General features: G+C 35.5%; 1 protein-coding gene across 1 annotated transcript in view; it reads left to right on the top strand.

Annotated features, from left to right (window-relative positions):
- LOC132495489 (coiled-coil domain-containing protein 150-like) overlaps positions 1 to 22684 on the top strand; it is an 83858-nt gene that overhangs the window by 229 nt on the left and 60945 nt on the right. Inside the window, 12 exon segments of the mRNA XM_060107383.1 lie at positions 113 to 291; positions 3223 to 3291; positions 8769 to 8885; positions 9940 to 9970; positions 9973 to 10059; positions 12826 to 12869; positions 14363 to 14455; positions 16610 to 16717; positions 18761 to 18885; positions 19121 to 19258; positions 19260 to 19296; positions 19851 to 19919. Coding sequence (XP_059963366.1) covers positions 113 to 291; positions 3223 to 3291; positions 8769 to 8885; positions 9940 to 9970; positions 9973 to 10059; positions 12826 to 12869; positions 14363 to 14455; positions 16610 to 16717; positions 18761 to 18885; positions 19121 to 19258; positions 19260 to 19296; positions 19851 to 19919 — 1097 coding nt within the window.

Below are 22684 nucleotides of genomic sequence, written 5' to 3'. Positions count from 1 at the left end.
GAAGAGGGTCATCAGAAATTTGGTCCTGTGTGGGTGCTTGATGAGTTCATGATTCTTTTCCTTTCCTGACCTTCTTTAAACTGCTTGATGACCCTCCTGTCCTGTCTGATAGATTTTCTGAAGGAAAGACTGAATACAATACAGGAGGAGCATTCCAAGGATCTGAAGCTATTGCAACTGGAAGTGACGAATTTGTGCCAGCAACTAAGAGATGTAAAAGAGAAAGAAGGCACGGCACAAGATGAGGTGCAAAGGTTGACTGTGACTCTGCAGCTTGCCTCAGAGACAAAGGTTTGAGTCCAGAGTTCTGGAATACAAACTCACTGTTAATGTGTTAGCTGGAGGAGGCAACAGACCCATAAAGCTGACTTTTAAAAATAGGTGATGTTGGTGTGAGGATTCTTGACATCTGAAATTTATCTACATCGATAGCCTATAACATTGTGTGCTGTCAGTAACTGAGTATTTATAGATTCCTACCCTCTACCTGTGACTGTGCGGATCCAGAGATATGAGGGAGTCTGTGCTCTTCGAGAGCTTGTATGCTAGCTGGGAGAACAAGGCACAGCAGGAGAAACTAAAGAGAGAAAAGAAGGGTATAAGAAATATTAAAGGACAGTGTAGGACAATAAGCAGATATTGCCAACTAAGTGTTCTGTATGCAGGTGGGTTTGAGAAGGTGCGCATGTCCTGTCTAGAATAGATTAGGCTAGGCTTCAAGGAGAAGACGGGACTTGAGATGAGCCCTTAGAAGGCAAAGCAGTGAAGTGAGGACATTTAAAAGACCACACACAGAGGCAGCAAAAGATAAGACTAGGGAAAAAAAACTAATGATTTTGTTTTCCCTCCACAGGCCAGGCAGTGTAACAGATGTTATTTTGTTTAAAACATGTTTTGTTTAATCTCTGCAAAACCTCAAGATGTAGGATATTGTTGTCTTTTTTTTTTTTTTTTGCGGTACGCGGGCCTCTCACTGTTGCAGCCTCTCCCGTCGCAGAGCACAGGCTCCAGACACGCAGGCTCAGCGGCCATGGCTCACAGGCCCATCCACTCCGCGGCATGTGGGATCTTCCCGGACCGGGGCACGAACCCGTGTCCCCTGCATCGGCAGGCGGAGTCTCAACCACTGCGCCACCAGGGAAACCCTATTGTCTCTATTTTAATGATAAGTGTACTGGGGCTCAGAGAGAAGTCACCTCTCTGAGATCACACTTGCCTGTTTTCTTCCTGTAACTCAGATTTGAACCTAGATCTTTCCCTTGGGTGCAGTTAGGAGGCAATGCATAAACTAGCTGGACAGGAGTGAGGATTTGTTTGTGTAAAAGAAGTTGGAAATTGGCAAGGGATAACGTCATAGAGGATCTCAAAATCAAGAATAATTAAGTAGTTGGGCTTGATCCTATGGGGAGTGATTAAATTTTTGATAAGAAAGTGACATAATGAAAAGAAGAAAACTAATCTAGCAGTAGTGTAGAGTATCAATTATAGGAGAAGAGATTGGAGATAGGAAAACCCATTAGGAATCCATTGCCTTATTTGAGACACAGACCTTATTAGGTCTGAACTACGGTTGTGGCATTTTGAGGGGAAAGATATGTTAGAATGTGGTATTGGATAGGGGCTGAAGGTAGAGAAGAAGGCAAGGACAGCTTTGAGTTTTTACATCTTAGATTGTAGTGCCATTAATAATAATATAAAAGAGAATGAATAGTGAAAATGTTATTTATCTGGCAATGAGATACTTTGATCGTTTGCAAACATGATGTTGTCTGCTTTGCACTCAGTATTATCTATTTTTATTTCCTGTATGGATGTTTAGAAATTCTTTATATGAAAAATAATTGCTGGTTTAAAATAGACCATTTTAACAAAGTAACTTTCTTTTTACAAAAATGCTATTTTTCTATGATGTAAACAATTGTTAGGTGGCAGATTTTTAAGGAAGTTTATTGTATTTAAGACTCTGTATCCTTTGTGTGAGAGGAACCCAAAGAGGGTTCACATTTGCTTTAAAGCATATAGCCCTTACCTGTTCACAACTCTGCTACTTTTAGTTTATCTTAGAAAGAGATGTCAATATAGGCATTTTTCAGGGTTAATAAAATTAACTTTTCACAAAGATTTTTTTACAAATAGAGCTGTATGGTTATATTTGAAAATAACCCTCTTAAAACCAGCCAACATCCTTACGACAAATTTTTGCTGCCATATCCACTAGAATTACCAAAAAACATAGTTTCATCTTTGTGTCTGTGGGGATCCGCCCTGAGACCATACTTCCCCTCCTCCCACCCCGCCCCTTTAAAGAAATATGTAGTTTTACCTAGAATCATCCTTAATTAGTGTCTGCATAGTTTTCAAAAGTGCTAGAGACATTATATGTATGCCATTACAAAAGTATTATGAGGCCTATGTATTCTACTGTTTACTATTGCATTAACCTGCGCAAAGTTTATGCATTTTTTATGCGTTTGTCCCTTCTTTCTAAGTCGGGCGTTCTTGGGAGCTAACATTTCCTGAATGGTTTCTTGTCTTGTCTCCTCCCTCCCTCCTTTTCCTCTCCTTTTTTTTCTTTTTTTCTTTCTTCTTTTCTTCTCTCTCTCTCTTTTTCAGAAACCACCTTATCTATTTTTAGGCATTTCAAATTCCTAAAATGTGAACTATTGGGTGGTCTGCAGTTTGGCCCTAAAACGACTCTGGGCTTTCATGGCCTGTTTTTATCTGTACCTTATGATTTTATTTCATCAGAACTTCATGTATTTGGATGTTAATAAACAACACAGAATCCAAAAAAAAAAAAAAAAGAGAGAATGAATAGTGAAAGCTGTGTTTTTCATCCTCAACTCCTAAGCATAGATAATATTTGAGGCTAGAAAAAATGGAGTACTTAAAAAAATAGGACTATACCCTGTAAGAAAAATGTCTAGCAATTACCAGGTTTTCCTCTGATTATTGAATTTTACATAGGAGGTACATGTGACTAATCATTTTTTAATTATCTGAAAGGGAAAATGATAGAAGTCATGAATGAAAGTAATAAAATAACTTTAAATATCTCATTGTAATAATTACTTTAGACTCAATAAGAAGTGTTTATAACTGTATTCAGAATAGCATTTATAGGTTGCCCCAAAAAAGTCTAGATTTGAACTGTGATATACCATAGACAGTTTCTTCCTGTCATTTCAGATTATTTAGAACCTTTTCTCCTTCTATTTTTAGAAGAATGCAGCCATTATTGAAGAGGAACTGAAGACCACAAAACGTAAAATGAACCTTACAATTCAGGAGGTAAGATAAAAAGGAAGCTGGAAGGTGAAGGGGGCGTTGGAATTGCAGAGGGGGAAGTCAAGGTAGTGGATAGAATGAAAAGAAACCATTGAAGAAGAAAATATGTGGCTGTTTATTAGGAAGATTTAAAAAATATGCCACATGAAGTTATACCTGCCCATATGTGACATTAAGACTTCCTTTCACCTCAATACTGCCACAAAACCAGAAATAAAAAATAAATGCTCTCTGAGCCGGGAGGGAAACAGTTACCGTGAAACTCATGCAGTTGCCCATATACTAGAGTTAAGTGGACATAAAAAGACCTTTTACACTAAAGCTGTGTTTAAAATAAAAAGCTTTTAATAAGTCTGCTCATCTAATTTTACCTTAAAACTTTCATTTCAGTCTAAATTTAAGTAGATAACAGATTGGAATTATGGAGTAGGTGGCTGCTAAAAGTTGTTGGACTAAAAATTTGCAGCTGAAAGCAGTGGAAGAGTCAGAAGAATTACCAATTCAATACACCTTGACAGTGGCCTAAAAACCTCAATATTCCCTGACAATAATAGTTGACATTAGTCCAAATCAAAGGATCAAGTTATATTTAAAATATTCTGTTATACAAAACAGAAATAGATATACTATTTTAAAAATTATGAATTTCAGTGTGTTTAGGGTGGTAAGTGTAGCTATCTGGGACATTCTCTCATGTAGAGTATTTTTTTTTGCCAATAGTTACTTATAAAAGCATGATTGTTCATTGTTAGTTGGAGTATATTGTTTCATGCTTTAAAAAAATATTTTGGCTATTTTAATAGATTCTTTTTAGAGCAGTTTTAAGTTTTTAGAAAAATTGTACAGAAACAGAGTTCCCATATATCCTTTCTCCCCACCCCCAGAGCCTCCTCTGTTATTCACATTCTGTATTAGTCTGTGATGAACCAGTTTTGATACATGATTACTAAATTCACAGTTTAGATTAAGTTTTACTTTTTGGTCATCACAGTATACAGAATAGCTTCACGGCCCTAAAAATGCCCTGTGCTTTACATACACATCACCCCGCACCTCCCTCCCCGACCCCTGTCTTTCCCCAAGCCCCTGGCAACCACTGATCTTTTCACTGTCACTCTAGTTGGAATCATACAGCATGTAGCCTTTTTGGACTGGCTTCTTTCGCTTAGCATATGCATTTAATCCGCCATGTCTTTTCATGGTTTGATAGCTCCTTTCTTTTTATCAGTGAACACTAATCCATTGTCTGGATGTACCGTAGTTTATCCGTTCACCTACTGAAGGACATCTTAGTTGCTTCCAAGTTTGGCAGTTATGAATAAAGCTGCTGTAAGCATTCATATGCAGTTTTTTGTATGGACATAAGTTTTCAACTCCTTTGGATAAATACCTAGGAGTACGATTCATACTTATCATATGATAAGCTTATGTTTAGCTTTCTAAGAAATTAGGGCCTCCCTGGTGGCGCAAGTGGTTGAGAGTCCGCCTGCCGATGCAGGGGATACGGGTTCGTGCCCCGGTCTGGGAGGATCCCATATGCCGCGGAGCGGCTGGGCCCGTGAGCCATGGCCGCTGAGCCTGCACGTCCGGAGCCTGCGCGTCCGGAGCCTGTGCTCCGCAACGGGGGAGGCCACAACAGTGAGAGGCCCGCATACCGCAAAAAAAAAAAAAGAAATTGCCAACCTGTTGCAGTGGCTATGCCATGTTGTGTTCCCACCAGCAGTGAATGAGAGTTCCTGTTGTTCCACATCCTCACCAGCATTTTGTGTTGTCAGTGTTTTGAATTTTTGCCAATTTTATAGGCATATGTATAGTATCTTGTTTTAATTTGCAGTTTTCTACAGACATGATATTGAGCATCTTTTTATATGCTTATTTGCCATCTGTCTATCTTCTTTGGTGAGGTATCTTAGATCATTTGCCCACTTTGCAGCTGGGTTTTTTTTCTTATTGTTGAGTTTTTTAGAGTTCTTTTTATATTTTGGATACCAATCCTTTATCCAGTATATGTTTTACAAATATTTTCTCCCAATCTTTAGCTTATCTTTTCATTCTCTTAACAGTGTCTTTTGCAGAGCAGACGCTTTTAATTTTTTTTTTTTTTTTTTGCGGTACGTGGGCCTCTCACTGTTAGGGCCTCTCCCGTTGTGGAGCACAGGCTCTGGACACGCAGGCTCAGCGGCCATGGCTTACGGGCCCAGCCGCTCCGCGGCATGTGGGATCTTCCCGGACCGGGGCATGAACCTGTGTCCCCTGCATCGGCAGGCGGACTCTCAACCACTGCGCCACCAGGGAAGCCCCAGACGCTTTTAATTTTAATGAAGTATAACTTACCCATTTTTTTTCATGGATTGTACTTTTGGTATTATATCTATTAATAAAATATCATTGCCAAACCCAAGGTCACCTAGATTTTTCTATGTTATCTTTTAGAAGTTTTATAGCTTTGCATTTTACATTTAGGTTTTGAATTATTTTTTGTGAAAGGTGTGAGGTCTGTATCTAGATTCTTTGGGTGAGTTTGTGTATGTGTATGTCTAGTTGTTCCAGCACCATTTGTTGAAAAGACTATCCTTTGGATTGCCACTTAACATTATTTTTTTATTGGGGAAGTCTTAATTCTTGGTGCTGTAGTAAAATGTTGAATTTTCATTGAACTTGTCAAGGACCTGAAGAAGGACTGTGCTAGTCAAATAGGGACATTTTGAGGGTATGTGAGGCAGGAAGGATGTATTAGTCTGCTGGGGCTGCCATAACAAAGTACCACAGACTGGTGGCTTTAACAACAGAAATTGATGTCTCACCATTCTGGAGGTGAAAAGTTCAAAATCAAGATATCATCAGCAGGTTTGGTTTTTTCCTGAGTCCTTTCTCCTTGGCTTGCAGATGGCTGCCTTTTTTTCTGTGTCCTCACATGGTCTTTTCTCTGTGTACACATCCCTGGTGTCTCTTTGCGTACAAATTTCCTCTTCTTATAAGGACAACAGTCATGTTGGATTAGGGCCCACCCCAGCGGCCTCATAACTTAAACAACTCTTTAAAGGCTCTATCTCCAAACACAGTCATATTTTGAGATACTGGGGTTTAGGGCTTCAACATATGGATTTCAGAGGGATGCAGTTCAGCCCATAACAAAGGACTATATAAAGGTAAAGTAAATGCAGTATATATCTTTCTAAGAGATAAGAAATACATATATATATATGAAATCTGGTTCTGATGAACATGAAATAGATTAACTGATAGCCCTTCATAATGCTTTAGGGATGAATATCATAGTAGTATAATTATCAAATAAAGATTCCCTTTATAAGGCACTTAAATTATATCTTGAGCAAATTATACTATATAATTCGATGTAGAGCTTAGAAAAGTATATTATGCTACTCTAAATTATAAAGTGATTATAATCTGATACTAAAATAAAACCTGAAAAATATAGCCCAAAACAGAAACTATAACTCATTCTTAAATAAGATTCTAATATTAATATTTAACTGATTATTGGATAAGGAAGGAATTTCTAAGCTTGAAAAGAAGGAACAGGATTATAAAAAGCTCGATAAATTTGACCATATAAAAATTAAAATCTTATATTGTATAAAAAAAGCAAAACTAATAAAATAACAAAAATAACAAAACTAGACAGTTAATAATCGTCCCTTTTAAAGAACTTAAATGACTTAAAAAAAACAGAGGACAAAGGATAAGAACGGTTCAGAAAATATATAAAGAGCTAATAGCCATATTAGAAAATGTTTAATCTCACTAGGAACCAAAGAAATGCAAAAATATTAAGGTGTTGTTTTTCATTTATTAGCAAAGATTTAAGAAAATGATAATCTGTAGTGCTGATGAGATTTATTCAAATACTACTGATAAGATAAAATTGGAAGGAGAATTACAAAATGTATCAAAATTCTAAAAAATGTTTATACCTTTAACCTAGTGATTCCTTTTGTAGGATTTATCCCAAGGAAATAATCAGAAATTCAATGAAAGATTTATTCACAAGCATGTTCAGCAGAACAGTATTTAGAATAACAAAACACTGGAAATATCCAAATGTTCAATATTAGGTGTATGGTTAAGAAAATCATAGAACATTTCCAAAACGGGCTATCTTGTAACTATTTCATGTCAACATATTTTTCATCTCATTTCACTTTTTAAAAACTTCTTAAATTGTTAAATATATCATCCTTCAAGAAAACACATATAAAGTGCATATGTACAATGTAGAGAAGAGTTATAAAGTGTACTCTTACGTCATGTTTACTGGGGTTTAAAAATAGAATTTCTGGAACTTCCCTTGTGGCGCAGTGGTTAAGAATCCGCCTGCCAATGCAGGGGTCATGGGTTCAAGCCCTGGTCTGAGAAGATCCCACATGCTGCGGAGCAACTAAGCCCGTGCGCCACAACTACTGAAGCCCACTCACCTAGAGCCTGTGCTCCACAACAAGAGAAGCCACCACAACAGGAAACCCGTGCACCACAACGAAGAATAGCCCCCACTCACCGCAACTAGGAAAAGCCCACGTGCAGCAACGAAGACCCAACGCAGCCAAAAATAAATAAATAAGTAAATAAATTAAAAAGGAAATTCTTTCAATTTAACGTCACTTCATAAAAGGAACAGCATTTTTCAGTTCCCATTTAAATTAGAAAGGATTATTTTACTTCATGATAAAGGAGACTCTTAACCTTCTTTGTATCTTTATCTGACTCATTTTATAGTCATTTATTGATGGAGATAAGGTCAGTGTACCCAAATTTTTGAGTGTTGTTTTTGTCTGCTGCTTAACAACTACTTCATTATTTGTTTTGATCTTTAAGTTCCAATACATGAAAAAAAAAATTCCAGTACATAATTGAAACAGCTTTCAGAGGCATGTTCATAATACTATGGGATGATATGTATATATATATATATATATATATATATATATATATAGGTGAAGAAATCAAACTACAGGAAAATAAAGAGTTAAAAATAAAGTTAGAAAATAGAGAAATACAGAAAATACATATACTAAGACATATTAGTGTTTTTCAAACTTCTTTTGACAGCAATACATTGTAAGACATATTTTACAGTACAACACCATACATACATGCATATACACAAACATTTCATGAAGCAGTACTTACCCTTCCTTACTACTTGCTATGTGCTCTGATATTTTCTACTTTTTTCTCCCCCCTTTTTCAAGTGCTTCTTGCAACTTACTAATGCGTCTTGACCCACAGTTTGGAAAACAGACTTACACAGTAGGAAGATGAGGGTAACAAATTTGTCTCTGCATTTCCTAGAAGGTTATCCGTTAGGGAGAAACAAAAGCATGTTTCTGAGTAGTCATAAATGAACAAAGAATGGGGGTGAGATGGCGTGTCTGGTAAACTTTTCATGGTGACTTTGATCTTTGTTAAACTGCTATGAAGTTCCCTTGGTCTTGCCTAACTGCAGTGTTGCTCTATAGCTAAGGAGACAACTGTCTCAAGAGAAGCACCTAAGGGAATCTCTTGAGAAATCTGGACCAGCCATGCTACTCAAAATACAAGAAATGGGATCAACAGTGGAGGTGGAACGGAAACAGGTAGAGAGATTTTCTCTCCTTGTTTATGTTGGGAAAGTGAAACCAAAAGGGAAAAGCTAATGTTTTACCTACAAACCTATAGTTTTGCTTATTTCCTCTAGATTTATTAAATTCTTTTCTTTAGTATTCCTCTATTAACATTCTTACTACAATTTTAAAAATTTTAGTGCAAAATAAGAAAAGACTCTGATGCCATTTAGTCCAGCGCTCTTAATTTATGAATAAGGGAGCTAAGGACAGAGAGGTTATTTTGTCTCGGGCTTTACAGAAGTGAACTCTTAGTTCCTGGGAGGGAATCCTTCCCTCTACACCATATAATCTCTGTTACAAGAATTGATTTTGGAAGGCACTGACCTAGTCTCATGTTATATGTATTGTATATGATGTGCATAGAAAAGAAAGATTTAAACTGAGCTGACATTTGAAGCAAGGAATAAGTCAAATAATCAGGAATGTGTTTACACTGCTGTTTTCAAGTCTCATTATTTATTTTAGCATAATGTTTTTGCTTTCATCAGAGTTGTTATTTGAAATATCTATATGTAATTTAGAATATTTTAAATTCTAAGTACCAAGGCAATTAGTAGTTTCAAATCATAATACCTATTATTAGATTACATAATTTTTATTATTTTAATGAGTGCTGTCCTTCTACAATGTCCTTAAGTAGAATAAAGAGGATTCTACTTAAAGAATTTGCAAATGATCCTTTATTGCTATACTTTATACTGCCAATATAGTAGGCACTAGCCACATGTGGCTATTTAAATGAAAATTAATTTTATTTGTTAAAATTACACAAAATTAACGATTCAGTTCCTCATTCACTCTGGCCACATTTTGAGTGCTGTTGAAGAGTGCACAGAAAGTTCTCCTGGACAGCACTGCTGTAAGACACTGCACTCTGTTGAGATCTTTTAACTGTAACACATAAACACCGCTTCTTCCTCCAGGAACATTAAGATCAGAAAAATCTACCTTATACCTGTGCTATAAGTTAGCTTAGTAGAAATCTTTACCTTACAGAAAAGGAGTTTTTCTTATACGATTTCAGGTGCAAATTTTGCAGCAAAACTGCATTGCTGTTTTCAGACCACCCAAGAACTACTGGCACAGGAGCGACAACAGAAAGGAGAGTTGGAGACCGCTACCTCACAGCTCAAGTCTGATCTAGGTACGAAAACAGATGCTAGAAATTACACTTTTGTTAGTTTTTTGAGATTTCATGCGAAAACTCTTAAGATTCCAAATTCTCGAAGTGGCCAGTGTTACTGGTATTTCCCACAGACCTGAATGTAAAAAGTTGCTGATTTCCTTTTTATCTGTGGCACTGAGAAAGACAGAGAATGTTGGTAATAAAATAGAATTTGACCCTCTTAATTGTCAACTTATGTGGATTTTTTTCAGGTTTATTTAACTGTGGACTTGGGAACATTTGGGTTCTATAAATCTAGATTGAATATTGGATAATAGAATGCTAATAAGGAAATGAGGTCATTAATCCTTGCTATCCTACTGATTCTAACGATTTATCATGTCAGACTCTCCATTCTTCAGGTTATCGACCTGTTTTGGTCAACTTGTATTTGTAGAAATGGATAGTTGTAAGGTACCATAGAGAGAAGTTAGATTAACTACTCGTTTGAGGAGGAAAAAACATCTGTTTTAAAAAAGAGTCCTAAAAGGTGACAGAGCTAGGAAATGGAAGTGTCTAGACTTGATCCCAGGTTGCTCAGAGACATGCTTCTTCCAACCCAACAGCCCTTATCAGACGACTGTTTGTTAATATATAATTGTAACAGCAGTTTTCAGGTAGATCTCACTATAGAGATCACACAGAGCTCCAGTGCAGTGCTTTACGCATGAATAACACTTCATGGTTTACACAGGGCTTTCACATACATTATCTCATGTCATACACAAAACTATCTGTAATTCCTAAAGTTACAAAATGAGTAAATGGTGAAGTGAGGCCTCAACCTGGATCTTCTAACTGCAAACCCAATGTTCTTGCCACTGTGGCCTCCCTGCTCTGTGGCTGTCATGAGGACAGGGAATACCAAAAGGGGAATGAAAATTAGAAAAAAGAAACCATAAAGGGTAACCCATTCAATGCTTTTACTTACTGCTTTTAGCAGAAAGTATTCTTTTTCCATATAGTTGTTGAGTAATGAATTATTCTGTGAAGTTCTCACTGATAATGTCCCTAAATAGTTTTCTGTCTTTCTGTGACCGCATGCCTACAAAAATACATGTTACATTTTATTGTACTACCACATTATCCCATTTGAGCCTTACAGCAAACTAGTGAGAAAGATAAGAAAATATACCCCATTCTACAAAAGGATGAAAAGATCTATAGTGAAGGACCCACAGTAAATAGAATAGCTGGGACTAAACACAGATCTTTCTATTATATTAGTTGTCCTTCTGATTAAGTGATTTTTTAAAATGTTACTTTCTTAAAGGATTAATGCTTTTTGAATTTTGTAAGAATATATGGAAGACCATTAAAAACATTGAGATTAGAATAACAGTAATTCAAATTAACATAAAAAAGGAAGCCTGTCTGAATACCAGCTATATGCTTCATATTGAATAATAGATGCTTTACATGCATGCAATTTTATTACTTTAAGGTACAAATAGTTATTCTAACTATATTAATAAAAGGAATGCCTTTAGATACTTGCTTCAATGAATTTTAAAATGTACTTATTAATAATTATTTATTAGCAATAAACATTATATGTATATATGTGTGTGTATATGTTTGTGTATTACACACAAATTAATTAAAGTGATTAAATTGTTCTCCAAAGTAGGATAAACATTCCCCTTTTAGTCTTTCTTTGATTAGTGGAATTTTCAAAATAGATCATGTAGTTTATCTTTTTGATCCTTCACATATGTTAAATTAGAATTTATTTAAAATGAGTCTTGGACTCATTTTCAAGAAGTACAGTTTTTCTGAGTATATCATAAATAAAATGAGTTTTTATGTGTTTTATAATTTTCTGGCTTTAGAATTTTTAAGTGAAACAAAACTAATAGATCCTTATGAATTTTCTATGAAGGCAAACATTAACCTCAGAAAAGTTTATATCTCTTGGCTACTAGTATACAGTGCCAAACTGTTCTCCTATTTCTGCCTTTGGTTTTATTTTCACTGTATATACATACTCTGAGTGGTTTCAAATCTTTTTTTTTTCCTACACCAAATCATCCTCCTGAGCTTCAGATGGTATCTTACTGCCAACTAATCATCTATATTTAGATGCTTTGCAGATACCTCAAAACACATGATGAAAGCTTAAGTCTTGCAGTCATTTTTACTCATTATATCCCTCAAACCTGCTCCTTGCCCTGAATTCCCTGTTAGAATCCACCAACCACCCCCACTGTCCAGGTCTGTACACTAGGTATTTTCCTTGACTCATCTATTGCCTTTACCCCACCAGTCAGTCACCAAGTCCTGATAATTCTCCCTGCTTGCTTTTCACAAGTCTTTTCCTTCTGCATCATTACCTCAGCCAGCTCTCATTGTTTTACACTTGGGTTACTGCAACAGCTACTAAACTGATCTCCCTGTCTTTATTGAGCCTTTGTCAGGGTAATCTAACAAAAGGCTTTTTGATCTTTTTGATTGTGTGCCTCTCTGTCTTGAAATCCCTCGGACTCATTATCATCTGTGCACTGAGTAAAATGTGACCTCATTTACCATTGTACGTGACTGTGGACTAGTTTCTTGATAATTTCAGGATTTAGTTTCCAGTCTATAAAAATATGATAGAAATACTTGCGGTCTCCTTATTTCTGCAAAATACAGACTAAAACAAATTTTTTTTTTAATCAAAGTTTCTCAGGGAAAATACCATGTGATTTCGATGTACTTGTAAGTTACTATCATCATAGTTATGTGGACTTTTTTTGTTTTTAGTTTCTAGAGATGACCTCATTTCCAAGTTGGTTGAAGAAAATAAGGTAGGTTTTGAGGTTTTGAGTACAGAGGTTTTCTTTCATATCTTCACTAAATAGTATTTCCTCACTCATGTTGGTTTACAGTCCTTCTGATTCTCCTAAAATCTTTATTAAAAAAAGTTTCAGTGTAAATGAGTGTATATCCAGAACTGTTGTCAACTGGGTATTAGGAAATAAATCATTTCATGCAGGTTATTATAGTTTGAAAAAAGGTGAGTTGGCAAACCTAATGAGACTTATTTGCATTTTATACCTATTGCAAATGAATTGCTGTGAAGCTTTTTCTATGAAATGTAAGAAATATTAACTATTTTTGGTGATGGTTTATCAACAACATGAATGTATGTACTTACTACCACTGAATTTAACACTTAACACTTAAAAATAGTTTTAAGTGAACTGTACTCTTAGAAATAGTTAAAATGAGTATAGTGCTATACAGTAGGCCCTTGCTGGTTATCTATTTTATATATAGTAGTGTGTATATGTTAATCCCAACCTCCTAATTTATCCTTCCCCACCCCTTTCCCCTACAGGGGAAAAGAATCTGAAAAAGAATGCATATTGTTATATGTAATTATATAATAATATAATGTATATTTGTATATAATATTAATATTATTATTATTATATATAACTGAATCACTGTGCTGTACACCTGAAACTAACACAATATTGTAAATCAACTATACTTCAGTAAAAAAGACATTTCATTAAAAAGACTTAAAAATGGTTAAAATGATAAATTTTGTTATGTGTATTTTACCACAATAAAAAATAAAAAATAGAATAAATGTTACTACTTTTATATCAAGACATTTCTAAATCAGTCTCATGGTGTAGATGTTATATGATGTTAACTTTTCTTGAGATGCTTCTTTTGGAAAGCTAGAAAAGTGGTTCTGTCTCTGAAGGAAGAGGACTTAGACTTTGTTCTTCCCCATTTGACTAAGTACCTATTAGGTAAAACCCAGCCCAAAACTCACATCCCCATCACCTTTCCCTCATCTCAAAGAGAACATTTTTTTTCACAGAACAAAGGTGCTTTCTTCTGCTCCACCCTCAGGTATTCCTTGATGAAAATCTCTTCCCCTACTAATAATTTTAAAAGATCCTTGCATGTGTTTCTTTGAAATAATAAGCTCATACTGCTAATAGGAAGAAATGTGTATGTAACATAAACTAAAAATATTTCATCCTAGTAGAATTTTTTTGATGTAAGGATACTAGGTAAATAACAAGGTTTGTTTTTAGGCAAATTCTTTCTAATTGGAGTCCCAGTATGAGAATATTTTTAATAAATACTTTTGATAAATAATTTATAAATTATTGGAGTTGGATATATCAAGATTTTAAAAAATCCTTTATAAGACACTCATCTATGTATATTAGAACTTGAATTGGTACTAGCCACAATACAGAACAGGTATTTTGATAGGGATACATGTAATAGCTCTTACATGTAGAAAAAGAGAAATTCTTTTTTTTTCCTGTAGAATATACAGATGTCTTTCAATAAGGAACATGAAGAAAATGCATATTTGAGGTCTGAAATAATATCCCTTCATGAAGCCTCAGAAAAAGCACAGGTAAATCTTCCCGTTTCTCTAGTGTTTAGATGTTAATTTTGTTCAGTTAAAGAACCAAGAACCAAGATTAATTCTGGTTACATGAATTCATACCATTGCCATCATCCAAAATTTTTATTTCCGTAAGATTTACTTCATTTGTGAAACATCATCAAATTAACTACATTTCCCATTTCACCCTCTAAATTCCTGTGATACGTAGGTATTTGAGATATACTGCTAAACCATGCACTAGTTTAAACTTTGCCTTGTTTGCTTTCTAATTTACTCACTAAATGTATACCTTTTATTTCCCCCAATGAAACTCTAAGCAGTTCAATGCCAAGGGCTATCTTATACTTTCTTTGTATCTTCTATGTCAAAGCACAGTAGGAACCTAATAAATACTTGCTGATTTTGGAGTTATGTGTAATCATTTTATGTGGGATGGTGGTTCCCAAATTCAGCTGATGTTTTCTGTATATGCATGTATATGGAGAGGAGTCACCACATACGCAAGCAACCGAGTTATTTCTCATAGGGCCCAAAGAAATAGTATTGATCGTTTAAAATAACTTTTTGTTAGTACAATTTGATTATTTCAGTGTTAGGATCATAGTGTTGTTATGCTCTCTTTATGATAAAAAAAATACAAAATGTGATCTTTCATAAAATAATGATAACAGTAACTACTACTACTCTTACTATAAATGATAGTTAACATTTACTGAATCCATACTACAGTCATGGCACAATTCTAAGCACTTCATGTTACTAACAAATTGTAATCCTCTCAATAGGACTTCTTTAGAACTATTATTATTACCATTTTAAAAATAAGAAAGTTGATATACAGAGAAGTTTAATAATATAGCTAGGGCTTCCCTGGTGGCACAGTGGTTAAGAATCCGCCTGCCAATGCAAGGAACAGGGTTCAAGCCCTGGTCCGGGAGGATCCCACATGCTGCAGAGCAGCTAAGCCCATGTGCCACAACTACTGAGCCTGCTCTCTAGAGCCTGCGAGCCACAACTACTGAGCCTGCATGCCACAACTACTGAAGCCCTCGAGCCTAGAGCCCGTGCTCTGCAACAAGAGAAGCCACCGCAATGAGAGGCCCACACACTGCAATGAAGAGTAGCCCCTGCTCACCGCAACTAGAGAAAACCAGCGTGCAACAATGAAGACCCAACGCAGCCAAAAATAAGTTAAAAAATATATATATATATATAGCTAGTAAGTGACCCAGTTGGAATTTGAGCCCAGCAATCTAGCTGTAAAGAAAATTAGCTATTTCTTTTCAAGGAGCAAGAGTTCTCCTCTGTCTTATCCCCAAGTATTCCTTGATAAGTAGTTTGTGCATCTGGTTATACCTTTAAGATGCCCATGAATGTATTCCTGTCTTATGAAGCTGTCCCACTTACGATGCTGTCCAGATAATCTTTATCTCTCCTTTCTTGTTACTGTTTTTTTGAGTGTTTTTTCTATTAACCCTTCAGAGTTATTTGCCCCATCCTTAAAGAGTTTATACATTAAAACATAAGATCCTTACCAAATATACTTTGCAAAAATAACTGAGAATTAAGATAAATATTTTCCACAGGAATACAAATTTTCAAAATACCAAAAGGACAAGAGAATTATAAACTAACTACATGTATGTTGCAGAAAAGATTTTTGTTTTATTTTGGAAGGTTAATCTTGTGAAATGGCACAGTGATCTGTATTTTGCTTTTTTGAATACTGTAGTTGGTGATGAAGGAGCTTAGGTATTTTGTTATCAGCTAAACAATTCTGAAAGCTCATCATCCAGTTTTGAGAATGGATTTCTATAACATTGGCCATGCATCTACATTGTAAATTCCATTCTGTAGATGTCTTGCTGTAATTGACCAGCATTCAAAATTATGAAGAATGGAAGATTGGTAAACTGCCAAATGCTTCAGTTGTTCCACTGTATCACCAAATTTCCCCTTTTAATTTACAGTTGTTTAGGATGATGACTCCAAATGTTTGAAAGTATTTTATAATCTAATGAAATATCAATTGGGATTAGGTTAAATAAATTAGGTTCACATGTATTGTGAAATACTATGCCATTGTTAAAAATGATGATACGTAAGTAAAAAGACTTATTTATTGGAGAGATCTGTGATTTGCTATATATGTTGTCTTAGATTTTGAATGACCAACTGACTAGAAAGTGTTCAGAGCTGAACAGAATGCTTCAGACTGTTAGAATGGAAAATGCCAGAATCATTGCTGACCACCAAGCCATTCTGCAGGTATTCATTTTTAACACTAGTCAATTTCTGGTAGAGTCATCAGGAAGCCTCCTTGGCTAAGAGATCAGGAAATACAAATAGCCAACTGGATACATAAAATATTTTAGCCATTAATTTCAAGGGTTTTTCTGAACTATTTTATTTTTTAATTAGTTGTTTTCTGTTTTCATCAGAGGGGTCATTTGGCCTTACACTCAGAGCTTTCTTAATGGTTTCTTCTCAAATATCATTACTTTAGGAAAAGTAATTACCTGTCCCAGTATTGATAGAATTATGGAGAATACTTCTGACTGACCCTAAAGTATTTATCTTTTTCCCAAAGACCTGTGCTTTCCCATTTTGCTTATGCCATTCCCTCTGCTGAGAATGGTCTTTACTTCATTTTCAACTGTTTGAGATTGTGTTCATTCTTTAAGACTCACTTTCACCCAGAAGCTTGATCACTCCAATCAGAAAAAATCCGTTTTGTCTTTTAATTTCTCCTTCTAGGACACTGAACAGGCTGTAATAATAAGGCTCTCTCTCTCTTTTTTTTTTTTTTTTTTTTTTGAGCATACTTACTATATACCAAGCATTGTGCTAAGGATTTTACATATATTACCTCCTTTACTCCTACCAGTTACGTAAAGGGATATTTGTCATCCTTGTTTTACAGATAATAAAAATAAGATTTAGAGAAGTTAATCAACTTGCCCAAAATCACCCAGCTAGTGTAGGGTGGAGCCAGATTTAAATCTAGACTTGACTCCAGACTCAGTGTTTTTAATCATTTATGTTATGTTGCTTCTCTTGTTCTGCATTCTATAGTAGTAGTTTATGTGCATGGCTCATGTCCTGTACTACATTCCTAGGACATTGTCTTACATACCTTTGTTATTACCTATAGGGCTAAGCGTGTTTTGCACATAACAGGTACTCAATAAGTATTTTTTATTCAGCAAGCATTTAGTGCTTACCTCATGCAAGTATGTTGCTAGATCTAGATAGAATTATGGCAGTGAACAAGACAAGTCCCTACTTTCATGGAACTTACAATTTAGTAGACTGAATAATGTGACTTATGTATGCAACACTTTCACAAACATTTTAAAACTTTGGAATATGACACAAGTGAGATCCCATTTTACCAAGTATGAAGGTGTAAAGGTTTACCTTGCAATCAAATATTGTTCAAAAAGAAGTGTTTTAAAATATGTTTACAACTATAGTTATTAATATATACTCTATTTACAGAAGCTTTATAACTTGTAGGTAGAGGAGGTGTGCATAAACATGCTGTTTTGATAATTGAAAATAGTAAAGCCAGAGGAAATTGTGCAGAACAGTCTTAGACATCTGCTGTAGCAATATATGAGTGCAATTTCAGATACTGTCAAAAGAATTTACACTAAACTATGAAACATGATTGTCCCTGGAGAATGGAATTATTTGGAAGAGATGTGGGGGAGATAGAGGTGGAGCGATCATTTCACTTTATATACGTTGATATTGTTTTACTTTTTAAAATATAGTATGTTGAAATTTTGAAGTACCAAAATATACTTAATATAGTTTTTTTTTAATCTTTTTTGGAGTATGGTTGCTTTACAATGTTATGTTAGCCTCCACTGCACAACAAAATGAATCAGCCGTACACATACAGATATCCCCTCCCTCTTGGACTTCCCTTCCATTTAGGTTACCACAGTGCATTAGGTAGAGTTCCCTGTGCTATACAGTATGTTCCTATCAGTTGTCTATTTTATGCATGATATCTAAAAATTTGTTCATGTTAGGAGTTTTATAAATTTTGCAGCAAGCTGGATAAATAATGCCTCTTGATTATTGGCTAGAAGAGCTATAAAATGATAGAATTGTGGTCAGGTCAGGGTAGGTACAAAGAGCAAGCTGGACATTAAGATAAATTCTTTTAAAAAGAGGTTTTATTTATATAAATTAAATTTGTCTTTTGTAAGTATCAGTATCTTTGATCAGTTGTTTAGAGTGATACCCTATCAAATGACTTCTGGCATCTCAACTTTTAATATTGCTTCTAACACTCAGGAAGAACAGAAAATGATGACACAGACATTTCAAGAACAAAACTTACTGCTGGATGCAGCCCATGCCAGTATCACAAGTGAGCTACAGACTGTTCAGAATGAGAAAACACAACTCCAAATGCATCTATAAGTAAACTGTGGGCAACTTTTCGCATTTGTATTTCTTATCTTTAATGAAAATGTTTAATTCTGCATTTGCTGGGCCAGTCACAAAAATAAAGACTCTGCCCTCAAGGAACTAGTTTTAGAACATTTCAGTAACTGCTCTCAGGCAGGAGATATGTTCTGTAAGAACATTTAGTCTTTCTGTTAAAGAAGAACTCTCGTTCAGCTTTCATTTCTCCTTGTTCTCTTCCTGCAGGGACCATTTAGTCCTTGAGCATAACCAGTGTATCCAGAAAGCACAGGATGCTGAGAAGAGGGCAGCTGTGCAAAAAGAGCTGCTAGAAACAACTATTGCAAGATTGCAAAGTGAACTGGAAGCATCAATGCAAGAGAAGACCTCTGCTAGAGGAGAAAGAAGGACTTCAGGGAGAGGTAGGTAGAGGCAGATTTATGTTACCTCCTGGTTGTGGTGGTGATCTTGTTTTAAAATTTTCTTGTAAGTGCAAAAGACAAGAAATACAACCCAGAGGCAGTTTGTCTGAGTTGCCCATGAAAGAAACCTTTGGGTGGCTAATCTGTGTCTTTTAGCATGTGAGTGCACTGTGCCAAATAGTTGCCCTTATATAGCGTGAGTGAATGTTAACCATTCACACATCCTCATGTTAGTTAAGGAGTCAGATTTAAAACTCGATTTTCCCAGTAGAAGTGGGACAGTGTAGTGGAAACAATGTAAGGGGAAACAGCCCTGTCTTCCTAGTTAGGAAAGAACCGGCAGAGTCTGACATGCAGACGTGTCTTTCTAATTTCAGGGCTATTTGTGAAGTCTGCTCTGCCTCAGAGACTCCCCGAGTGGCCCCTTTTCTGAGAGGATGTGCTATCTCTGCAGTGTAGGTATTAATTGACATGCAGGGTGTATCTGCTATAGTGGAGCCTGTCTGCTGTTTTTAAAATGACCCATTTCTTTTTTTTTCCCTTCTCTTGGGCAGGTTAATAAAACTGAGAAAGAAATAGCAGAAGAAAAATGCAACTTGGAAGAGGAATTAGCTAAAAGCAAGGTATTCCACATTTTATTTGTTGTTATGTCATTATATTTAATTCCTTCTGTATTGCTGCCTCCTGTATCAGCTTATCTGAATGAGGAGATGGGTTATTTTGTTGAATACCAAAACATGGGGGCAATAGAGAAGCCGCGAAGCTGGATGCACTTGGAGCGCCCCAGTCACTTCAGCATAAGGCTGCGTCTGGGGAATGTTTGCTCGTTGAGCATCTCGTGTTTGCCAGTGAGTCCTCACTGCCTCGGACCCTAGTGTTCACCGAGGAGTTTAGCCACGGGGTCCCCTGAGAGTGAGCTAATGGGCCTGTGGGCTGCAAAGGGATGATTGCTGACGATGCTGGTGTTTTTGTTTGTTTGTTTTTTGGTTTTTTTTAAAAAAAACTAAGCTTCCTAACTTGTTAGCACTTGCCACTTTATTTGTGAGATACCCCTTTCTGGGTTCTATGAAGGTAGAATGGCCAGAGAAACAAATACAATCCTTATTCAAACAAAAAAAAATCTTTCAGACATTGCTGTTTGCATTTCAAAATTTGAACAGGGTAAAGATTATGTCTCACTATCATCTAGAGAATATATCTGGAGCATCAAGGACTCTCAGCCCATCCCCATGCAATAAACCCAGCAACAGGTGTCAGATATAGTCATCAAGCCTTGACTGTTTCTTGGCTCAAGTAAATAGCATTCTTAGTACCATATATGTGAACTTTTAGTTTAAGAACTGGGGAGAGAAGAAAAGCTAAATTCTGAGCTGGAGCTCAAAGACAGTTCACTAAGCTGGCAGGTCCCTTCTGTGGTTTAGTCACTCATATCTAGTGATTTGAAAACAGTCCACCCCAAAAATCTTTTAAATAAAGCTGACTTCCTGTGGCAAGGACTTTGCTGGTGTCAATGTGGCCTCAAATATGTTTTTTAAAATTTGGGAATTTGGTGGATACTATTCAATTCATTAATACTTTTTGCTTTAAAATGCTAGTGAATATTTCATGGCTAAGGCAAATGCTATTTGTGATTAAAACATGGTATTATTATTTTGCTTGTCTGATTTCATTTGTTTTAATGTAGACTAAGTGTATGTTCATGGGGCTGAAAGATACTTGCTCGTTAGAGAGGTTCTATTAAGCCAAATGACAGTGCTTCTACAGAGTTCCGTTTTTTGGTCTAACTTGATATTTTTTACATGTGTACTCATTGTAAAGCTATGTTTTCTTAAAGTCAGGCTTATTGAGTTATAATTTAGAGTGAAGTTCACCCTTTTTTTTACTGTACAGTTCTGTGAGCTTTGATAAACACAATCATGTAACCACCACCACAACAATCAAAATATAGAACATTTCTATCACCCCGGAAGGTTCCCTTGTGCCTTTTAGTAGTCAGCCTCTTCCTCCATCCCCATCCCCTGGCAACCACTGATCTGTTCTTCTATCCCTGTAGTTATATCTTTTCCAGAATATCGTATAAATTGTATCATACAATATGTAGCATTATAAGTCTGGCTTCTTTTATTTAGCGTAAAGCATTTGAGATTTGAGATTCATGCATGTTACTGTATGTATCAGTAGTTTATGTTCTGTTATATCACAGTTTCTTTACCTATTTGCCAATTGAAGAACATTTGGATTGCTTCCAGATTTTGGCAGTTATGAAAAAACCTGTATAAATATTCATATGTGAACATGTATTTTTATTTCTCTTGGATACATATCAGGAATTGGACTTCTAGATCCTACAGTAAATATATGTTCAACTGTCTTCCAAAAGATGTGTGCCTTCTTGCATTCCTACCAGGAATATATGAGTTCCAGTTTCTCTACACTCTCACCAGCACTTGGCATTGTCAGTTCTTTCAGTTTCAGCCATTCTGATTGGTGTGTAGGGGTATGTCATTGTGGTGTACTTTGCTTTTCTCCAGTGACTAGTAACATTGAGTACCTTTTCATCTGCTTATTTGCCATCAACAACTTAAAGTGTCTCTTCAAATCTTTTAACCATTTTTAATTCAGTTGTTTGTTTTCTTATAATTTATATTTCAGAGCTTTAAAAATAGTGTCCTATTAATCCTCATGTAATAGTTATTACTATTTGTATATAAACAAATTTTATATGTGCTTTACCTACTTTTCTTCTGTATTATGCCTTTTCATGCTCTTTTAAAGAGCAGAAGTTTTATATTTTGATTAAGTCCAGTTTATCAATTCTTCAAATTTTATGGATGATACTTTTTGTGTTGTAGCTAAGAAATTTTTGCCTAATCTAAGATTACATAGATTTTCTCCTTTGTTCTCTAGAACTTTTTTGTTCAATATTAGGTGTATGATCCACTTCAAGTTAATTTTTGTATATCATGCAAGATGTAGTCCAAGGTTCATTTATTCTTAGGTGGATCATCTGATTGTTTTAGTACCTTTTATTATTGAGATATAATTAATATACCATAAATTCACCTTCTTAAAATATACAAGTTAGTGATTTCTTAGTATATTCACAAGTTTGCACAAATACCACCACTATCTTATTCTAGAACCTTTTTTATCATCCTAAAAAGAAACCTAGTACCCATTAGGAGTCACTCCCTATTTACCCCTGCCCACCTCTGGCAACTACTATTCTACTTTCTACCTCAATGGATTTGTCTGTTCTGGACATGTCATGTAAATAGAATCAAATAGTATGTGGCCTTTTGGGTCTGGCTTCCTAGCATGATGATTTCAAAGTTTGTCCATTTTGTAGTGTATATAAGTACTTCGTTTCTTTTATGGCTGAATAATA

Source organism: Mesoplodon densirostris, chromosome 8, assembly GCF_025265405.1.
Source record: "Mesoplodon densirostris isolate mMesDen1 chromosome 8, mMesDen1 primary haplotype, whole genome shotgun sequence".
Classification (NCBI taxonomy): domain Eukaryota; kingdom Metazoa; phylum Chordata; class Mammalia; order Artiodactyla; family Ziphiidae; genus Mesoplodon; species Mesoplodon densirostris.
Note: the sequence above shows the minus strand (reverse complement) of the source record. Positions and strands in the feature narration are given on the sequence as shown.